The sequence below is a fragment of the Passer domesticus genome, chromosome Z (assembly GCF_036417665.1).
Source record: "Passer domesticus isolate bPasDom1 chromosome Z, bPasDom1.hap1, whole genome shotgun sequence".
NCBI classification, from domain to species: Eukaryota; Metazoa; Chordata; class Aves; order Passeriformes; family Passeridae; genus Passer; species Passer domesticus.
The window spans coordinates 39640529-39649435 of record NC_087512.1 but is presented as its reverse complement, the minus strand read 5'-3'; the positions used below and the strand labels follow the sequence as shown (position 1 = coordinate 39649435).

The following is an 8907-nucleotide window of genomic DNA, read 5'->3' as shown; positions in this document are numbered from 1 at the left end:
GGTAATGTTTATATCTTATTAGTGACCCTACTAAACAATACATACATGAGTCTCCTATGCTCTGATGACTTATGGTGACCATAAGTGTTTGATGGCATCTATAGCTTTCTTTTTAATCTGGAGCCTCATTCTATATCACAATGCTTGGATTGGCAACAAAAAGGCCCCATAAACCCTGATAAAGGGCCAGGACTGCCACCTCTTTGCCATTTTTTAGGTTTTTTGGTGTTTGTTGTATTTTCTGTTCCTTTTCTCAGTTGCTACCATGCATGAAGGGTCATGAAGTTGTAGTGAAGGGAAATGTTCAAGGTGATACTGCTGAAGCAGACTGTAAGAGCTGTAGCAAACAAAACAAACTACTGCTGTGTTCAGTGCTTTAAAAAAAAGCAATTATATTGTTTTGAAAGAAGACAAAATTGGTACTATTTTAAAAAGTGTGTAGTATCTTACTTCTCCTGTAGTTTTAACAGTACTGCCTATGAAGAGGCCTACAATATATTTAATTTCTGCATATTTTGTGCAAAAGTGTTATCCAGCTCTGCATTTTTTTCCTTACACAATGAGAAAGGCAAAAAGCAAGCTGGTTTCCTTTGCTAGCCTTTGCAGAAAAACCTGTGAAATGAAGCGTAACTCTGTTATGAATGGGATCCTGTAATAACCACGTCTGTGAGAGTCACTACATTAGAAGTCATTGTGGTGTCTCAGTGCCTTCTTGGACAATTCCCCAACTCTTGCTGTATTTGAAAGAACTTGCTGAGTGTCCCTTAATTCAGGTTTTGACACTATGCCTGCAAAGGGGGAGGTCAGAAAATGTGATGACGTGAAAAGGAACTGTACTCTTTGTACTGAAGACAATGTTGAGGCAGGCTTTTACTTTAGATTCTGAGTCTAAGAACTTTTTAAAAGTACCCCATTTATTTTTTCTCATTAACATCCTTTAAGTGATGAGTTCCAGGTTCTTTTCTCCTGCTGCAAAAGAAGGAATGAAGTCATTCTTCTTCCCATGTTTTTAAATTAATGTTGAACCACAGTGCAATGGAATGACTATATGTACTTTAAAAAAATTTATTTTTATAATTTTATTATTAGCAAAGAGGACTTGATATAAAACAATAGAGTACAGGAGAAATAAGTTCACATATTTTTGTGGTTTAAATTCTTACTCTCTGAAAGGAACAATTAAGATATCTTCTAAAAATGTAGAGATTCATTGATCAGGAAAGAAGAGATACACTTGACATATCATTGCAAAATAAGCACCACAAAGGTATGAATGGGAGGTCTGACATATCTAGTAAAATTTAACCTAAACATGGCAGAGAGAGCATGATGATCTTTGTTTTTTCTTCAGTCCCATCCCATCACCAGGATGATGGCAGGTAACTTCCCACAGTTTATTTCTGCTTCTGTCTAATCTTACGAGCCCCACCCCACCCTCTGCTGATTTTACACTGAGCTTTTATAAATATGAACAGAAGTTACAAACAAAATTTTAAGTACACAATACAATTTCATCCATTTTCAGATTGCCCAAATTAATGAAGTTGTTCGAATCAAGAATCTTTGGCATCTGCAAACCGGAATGACTGTATTACCAAAGCGCAAGAATAAATCCCAAAATTCTTGTATCAAAGAATTACCTAGAGCCGGAGTAACACGTGTGTGTGTGTAGTTTGTTTTGTGTGCATGTGTTCTCAGTTACAATGGACCTCTGGAAATACAGAAAGGTAAATATTTCTGTCAGCTGATTGTTTTAGCAGTCACATAATCCTTCCTTTGATGTCCTGGGTCAGTGAAATCCTAGTACCACCGGGGTTTAGTAGATCTATTAAAAGAGTTGTCTGTGATCTTTCCTGCAATGGAAACAGCATTTAAAGTTATTACTCTGTCACAGTGAAGGAATATCTGTGAATTCTTGATTACCCCAGCTTTCCAAATTGAGTTGTATTTTAGGTTACCAGTAGAGTGTAACTGTAGCTACAGAGTTAACAGTGGTCTCTTTATCTTCCTAAAGCTACCACAACAAGGTCTGGAGAAGACAGGGAGGGATCCATGGTGGAAGCACTCTCTCTCTTGGTTATTAGCAGGTTACTCTGAAAATAATGTTGGAGGCAAGTTACCAGAGCAATACTGTGTGATGTGCTACATATCCACATACCTTCTCATCTTTAGCCACCAGTCCTCTTAAACAGTACTGAGGTAGCTTTTCCACCTTAGGCCATTTAGTGTCTAACATCAGGATATCATAATGTGTACTGATTCATTTTTTGAGAGAAAACAGCAAAAACATTTCTCAAAGGCTCTTAGGAAAGGTACATCTTGTTTTTTGCTCTAGGGCTCGACTCCTGTTCCTGCTGAACTGAGCCAGTGTGTAAAATCAGAACTGATATCAGCTCAGTAGGCACCGGAGGACGGGTCCATCAACAGCCTGGAACAACAGCAGCAGCTCTAAGTTGTTTCCGACTGGAGCTGCCACCATTTCCTGCAAACAACACAGTACTAACCTAAAACTGCAGAGAGGATCATGACAGCATCCATTAAAGAGAAGACTATAAAACAAAAGCTTTATTGACAATTTCAGGTTAAAGTCACAAATGTTATTTCCTCTGACCTTCAGGGAAGCATGGTAACCAAATTACTGTAGGCAATGCCTTACATTTGCAATCAGACTGAAAACTTAAGGAGCACTGTTAATTCTCAACTAAAACTCAAAGTCCTTCCCAGGTTGCCTCTGCCTCTTATTCTCCATACACTGAACCTCGGACACATGCATTCATCACAAATCTGCATGTTCAGCAGCAAGGGATCTCAGCCAGCAAATGCTCTCTGCCCGGCAGAGAGTCTCCTCTCCCTTCTCTTCAGGTGCAGAACTTAGCCACTGTGAACAAAGAGGAAAACAATCACTGTTCACCAATCAGCTAAGCTCTGCACCTCGCCAGAGAGATCTCGGTCTCAGCAGAGAAAGTTTTCGGAGGAGGTTCTTCCATGATGCTCTGCTGCTATCCTCTGTTTTTGGTGGGTTTGGGGATTTGTTTCTCTCTCTCTCTTATTTTTTTTTCTGCTGTGTGGATGTGTGGTTTTTGTTTGTTTGTTTGATAGATGGAGAGGATTCCACGCTGTGCACCCATCAGACCGTTAATGGTGAGTTTCATGCTGGCAGCTGTGGTCATGGTTGCGTGGTAATCCCTGGCAATGTGATTTTAATCTTAAGTCACAAATCATCATGCCAGGAACCCAAACAGCCATAACATTAAAAGAAAGCTGTACAGTCACACAGAGTATTGTACTCAGTATCATTAGATTTTATGTTATAGCTAACCATGCACTTCCACTCTGTAAAGTCAAAGGGGTAATTCTAGACTATTGCTAACACCCACACACTATGTAATCTTCCTGTGCTAAATACTTACCATCAGAAACTTGTAGAAATTTTGATTTTATTGTTTCTGGCCTTCAGACACTTGAACACACCTACCAGATTAAGATTAAGAACTGTTGAACATAACTCAAATTCCTATGAGTCCTTGATAATTGGGAGTACACAAAAGAGTCTCCTAAGCTGTAACTATTTTAAAGGGTGTCTGTCCTACCCCACCACTGATATCCTGCCACTCTACAGTCTGATCCACCTTTCCCAAAAAGTTTTCTTGGCAGGCACAGTTCTTGTCTATACAGAATAACAACATGGCTTTTCATAATCAAACTTGCTTTCATAGTATCTGTCATTGGCTGTATTTCACAGAAATATAGCAAAAAAACCAATACAAAATCAAGTGGAACTCAGTCAAATACTGCTAGAACAGGAGAAAAGATTTTTGCTTGGTATTAGGTGACAATGTTTTTGCTAAATTAAGAGCCTGAATTTTGATACCACAAATCAGCTGAAAAGTTTTGTGAACAACCACAGCAATCAGTCTGTCGGATGAGTTATATGATTAACCAAAAAACTGAGGTATGCTGTACTCGAAGAAACATTCGAGTACACTTAATGGGTTATAAGTTAAACATGCATGTGCAGACACTGTAAGGCTACCTCCAGCTGCTCAGACAGAGAATTGGAAAGTATCTTTGCAAATTTATAGCCCACAGCAATCTTCATTCCATAAATATTTTTGCAATTCTGCTTTTTCTGGTGATTCCTCTCCTTTAATTTCATAAACAAGCTAGCTTCTTCCTGTTAAGGCTACTTGTTTACCTCATAATCAATATTCAAAACCTCCATAACCTTAACACAAAAAAATGTGAATTATCAACTTGTTCTCACATGATATTTATTTCCAAGTCCACAGTTTCATATTTCCACTGCGGGATCAGGCTTTTTTCAAAGACCATGCTGCCTGTCAAGTAAACATGCAGCTCCATTAGACAGAAATGCTCCTAGCACAATTGAAATTTTTGTAAGCAGAGTTAAGAATATAGGATGGGAAACAACTGTAGGCAGAGCTTGGCCTTCTTTGGCCATTTGGACTTACAGTTGCCTCTTGTACAGTCCATTACAACAAAGCCATTCTCCACGTTCTCCAGCTATGCCTACATGTATGTAACTCACTGCTCCCGCAGCTGGACTTAAGAAAAAGAAAAAAAAAACAAGCCAACAATATATATAACAAGAGTTATTTCTCAGCCTAAGCAGCCACAAGTTGTATGGTATGCCATAGTTTACCATGTTCACTGAGCTCTGCATATTCTTTGTATATGAAGCAAAATCAGGGTGTTAGGATTAAAACAAAAAAAAATCACCTTCTCAGAATAACATCTCTGCCACCACTTTGGCTGAGGATGCATCCATATGTTCTTGTGCTGCAGCAAAGCATTTCCGTGCAAGTTCCTGTTGTTTTGCATCTTCATTCACCATTAATTCACCATAGAGATACACACCCATAGCCTGAAAGAGGAACATATCACACAAGCATCCCGCCACCAGTAATAACTAGTTAGCTGGGGTTTTGCCATTGACCCTCTAGTATTCATTTAAACTAAAACAAAATAGACAATCCAAAACACAAAAAATACGATTTACTCTCTAATGTCTATTGTCCCCCCAGAAGAACTAATTTTCTCTGTGTCTCTTTAGACTAAGAATGGTTGTCTATATGCTGTGTTGACTCTGCAAAAACAGATTATTAATGTAAGAATTTTGTGTTACGGCATGACAAGAAAATCACTCCTTACTCCACTTTCCTTGCCACTGTTCAAGTTGAATACTGTTTCCTTTTACCAACTATCTGGTTTTTTTCCAAATGTCCCTTAAGAAAAAAGCTTCTCCTTCCTTCAACAGGATACACATTTTCTTTCCAATTGTCATGTTTACTCACACATCCATGAACAAAGACTGAAGTACTCCACTCTAAAATTCCCATTTGGCAATTCTGTAACTGGACATCAACTGAATACGATCACATCTGTGTTTCACTCCCTTTATAGCATAGATACAGTTTAACATGCATAAATTCTGGTTGGGTATGAAGACAGGCTTTTCCTGACTATTTATTCTGAAATAGCAGCTATAAAAAAAGGTAATAGGGCTCCTGTGGGGAGATCTGGGTCCCTTTGACCACTGCCAACAAAGCTCTGGCTCAGGAAACATATTGGAGATTGTCTTTTTTTTCCCAATCGTACATTTTTTCAGCTAATTACAGGAATTCAGTAAATGTTAAACTGCACTTACCAAAATAGGATTACATATGTGACAAAATATTAGCAGCTTAGCATGCTGATTTTTACAGTTATTGTTTGGACACTTGTGGGAGCAGAAAAATTTGGACAGCATTGAGAAAATATAATTTTTAATGCTATTCCTCGCAATTTCTAGCATTGGCTGGTAAGCCCTAAAAACCCCTTCAGCCAGAAGAAAAATTTAAAACTCAAAAGCGACTGAAGTAAAAGGAGGAAGTCCTATAGTGGCAGGAACCTGCCAGACTCCTTGCCAATTCTCTAAGCATACTGTGGATGCCAAGAGAACCAAAACCTGAGATTTCCAAGCTTTGCAGCTGCACCAAGGTCTGGCAGCCACACAAACGGCCTTGGAGCTGGGCTCCAGTTGCTCTCATTGAGAAATTTTTAAATGGTGACATTTTCTTACTATAGGAACTACCTTCTTTACCCAGTATTAATAACTCTCCCCTAGGTCTAAATATTAATATGCAGTAAACACACTAGTGTTTTGTAGAACTTCAAAGGATTTAAACAGTTCATTTGCATTTTTCCACAGACTTTTAAAAATGCCATGTTACATGATCAGTACAGACATGCAACTGCTCTGATTTATGCACAACGAGAAGCTCGTTGTGCCATTCACTGTATGCATGGCTGAATTAAACAAAATTAAGATTACATTAAAAAGTTGCAAAAAATGTCTTTATTTGACATAATAGCTATTCCTAATATAATGCAATTCTGTATGGTTTTATCAGCTCAAGGAGTTCCTGATCCCCGAACCCCCAGGTTCTGCTGGTGGTTATCTCCATCCTTTCATAGAATATAAATATGCACAAACCCTGTAACTCCTTATGAAATAATGTTATTTTATGTCTTTTTTTTTTGTTTGTTTTAATACAGAGCTTGCCAAGAGCTCTGGGGCCTGCTTTTTGCTGAGATATAAATAGGAGGTATATTTCTGAGCTAGAAGAATGCATGACAAACTGCAGTAATTCAATTGTTGCCTGAAAGCAGAAAATCCTCATTGGCTGTAAATAGGTTTGTTCATTGTCAGCATAAAAGGGAAAGACAGTATCTTGCCTAGATTTTGACGTATCTTTACCATTTTCTATTTTTTAACAAACACTTAAATATTTAAAATTCATTCTAGGCTGTGAATGTCTCCATTTTATAGGGCTCATAGTGAATAAAGATAAATAAAGGTGAAAATAGAAAAAGAACAAGGCAGAGGTGCAATTAGAATTCTAAGTTCACAGTGGCCTAAATGAAAGGCCACAGTAAGGGAATCATGTATGTCCAGCCTTTTAATGCCTTCACAATCCTCTCTTACCATGTCCCTACCCATGGAGAGGCTAGTGTCACTGTGATATTTTATGAAACATCCTTTGCTAGGATTTTTCCCTCCTGAGGAGCTGAGGGCCTCAGGAAAGAAGTGTAAACAGTAACTATCTGCTGCTGTGGAATGCAACAGGTGCAGCTGTGATTGGGGCACGTTGGTTGTTTCTAATCAAGGGCCAATCACAGATGCAGCTGCATCGGACTCTGAGATTCACAAGTCTTTGTTATGCATTCCATTCTTGTTCTTTCTAGCTTCTGATCAATATTTTCTCTCTATTCTTTTAGAACAGTTTTAATGTAGTATTTTAATGTAATATATATCATCATATAGTAAACCAGCCTTCTGAGAACATGGAGTCAAGCCTCACGTCTCCACACATGGGGAGTTCACAACAGGCTAGCATTCCCTGGAAGTGCTGTACTACTTCTGGCTGTCATCTTCAAAACTGAGGTTACCACAGTACTGACTGCTTTGCACCTACTTGCATTGACATTCACAGCCACACTTACCTTCCTCATCCTGCAAAAGGAACCTGCTGAGAAGTATGTTCTTAGCATCACTCATACCTCTCGCTTGCATAAAATGCAAGGAGAGGAGGAATTCTATCCTATTTCACCACTTGACAGAGAATTAGCAGTCTTTAGGTTTAGGTGGGGTTGAGTTATCTACTACCCTAAGTGGCTTCCTTAAACTACAATGTTTAGGGGACCACAGAAGAAAAAAATGAATACACAATCAAGTTTTTGACAAACTGCAGCAAGCAAACATATTAATTTATTTTTTTTTTTTTGCTTCAGCATAAGGGTGTTAAAAAGTTCATTGTTTTCAAAATGCTAGTAAAAATGTAACTTACTTGATCCTCTCTAAGGAATCTCTCAATGTCTGCATACCCAGGCTCATATTTGTGTTTAATGACAAGTTCACACCACCGATGACGAACCTTGGGGAAGAAAAATAAAACTAGGTAAAAAACAAACAAACAAACAAACCCCTGTATTTTGTCTGAGTGTTGATAATATATCTGTACCAGTTTGGCTTTTTCATCTTTTTTGGGTTTGTGTCTTTTGGCAGGCTGCAGCCTGACAAGTCAGTCAGCTGGAAAGACGAGCCAGAGCTCTGTGCTCCTCAGCCTGGGCTTTGGAAATCCAGGATGCCCAAAGACAAACTCCTGATTCTGTGCTAGAAACTAACCCAGATCCAGGCACACATCTGCAGCATCTTCACTGCCACTGTTTCCAGTCTTTAACTTTCTTCTTTTTAAGTTAGACTAGAGGTTGTTTCTTTCATATTGTCAAAAGGGGGTCATGGGGGGTGGCAGGAAACAAAGATTACCACTGCAAAGGTCTGGAGAAGCCGCAAAATATAACTGATAATATCCCCTATTTAAGTGTATCATACAAGTGATAAAAAGGCTGTACCAATATTAAATCCATGCCAAAAGGGAAAAAGTTACATATCAACCCATGAGACAGGGAGCTTTCACTTAAATTAATCAGTTTTGCTACTAAGTTTTTAAGCACATTCTTAAGCATTTAAAATTCATCTGCATTTAAAAACCTGTCATGCTGTTCTACCAATGCACATTGATAAAAGAGTTATTGACACACTGTAACAAAGTTTGCAAGCAAATTACAACTGAAAAAGTGATTTTACTTAAGTAGTATGAACATGAATTATATGCGTGTTGTCTTTACATTTTTGACTTTGTTCTTAGCCACTCTTGTGGCCTAAGTGTCATCTTACTCTCCAGTAAGGCTTTTCTGATTGCAGGCAGTGATCAGCATTTTATATTTTATATTCCATTAGCAATTCAGCACTGATAGTAAAGGAAAACAGTTAAATGGAATAACTCCCAATGCTTCTGTTCCACCCTTTTCTCTTACCATCTTTCAAAAGACAGAGCACCTAAT

At 38.3% G+C, this 8907-nt stretch overlaps 1 protein-coding gene across 3 annotated transcripts in view; it reads right to left on the bottom strand.

The window, feature by feature from the left end:
• Window positions 1-1041: 1041 nt before the first annotated feature.
• The window catches only part of AOPEP (aminopeptidase O (putative)), a 187129-nt gene continuing 179263 nt past the window's right edge, over window positions 1042-8907 (bottom strand). For 2 of the 3 annotated variants that reach the window (XM_064405454.1, XM_064405456.1), the window contains 3 exons: window positions 7851-7937; window positions 4741-4885; window positions 1042-1853 (listed from right to left, as the gene is read on the bottom strand). In XM_064405454.1, the coding sequence (XP_064261524.1) occupies window positions 4745-4885; window positions 7851-7937 (228 nt within the window). In that variant the 3' untranslated portion in view covers window positions 1042-1853; window positions 4741-4744. Of the gene's footprint in view, window positions 4566-4740; window positions 4886-7850; window positions 7938-8907 lie in introns of all 3 variants that reach the window. The other variant, XM_064405455.1, reaches the window with a different exon arrangement.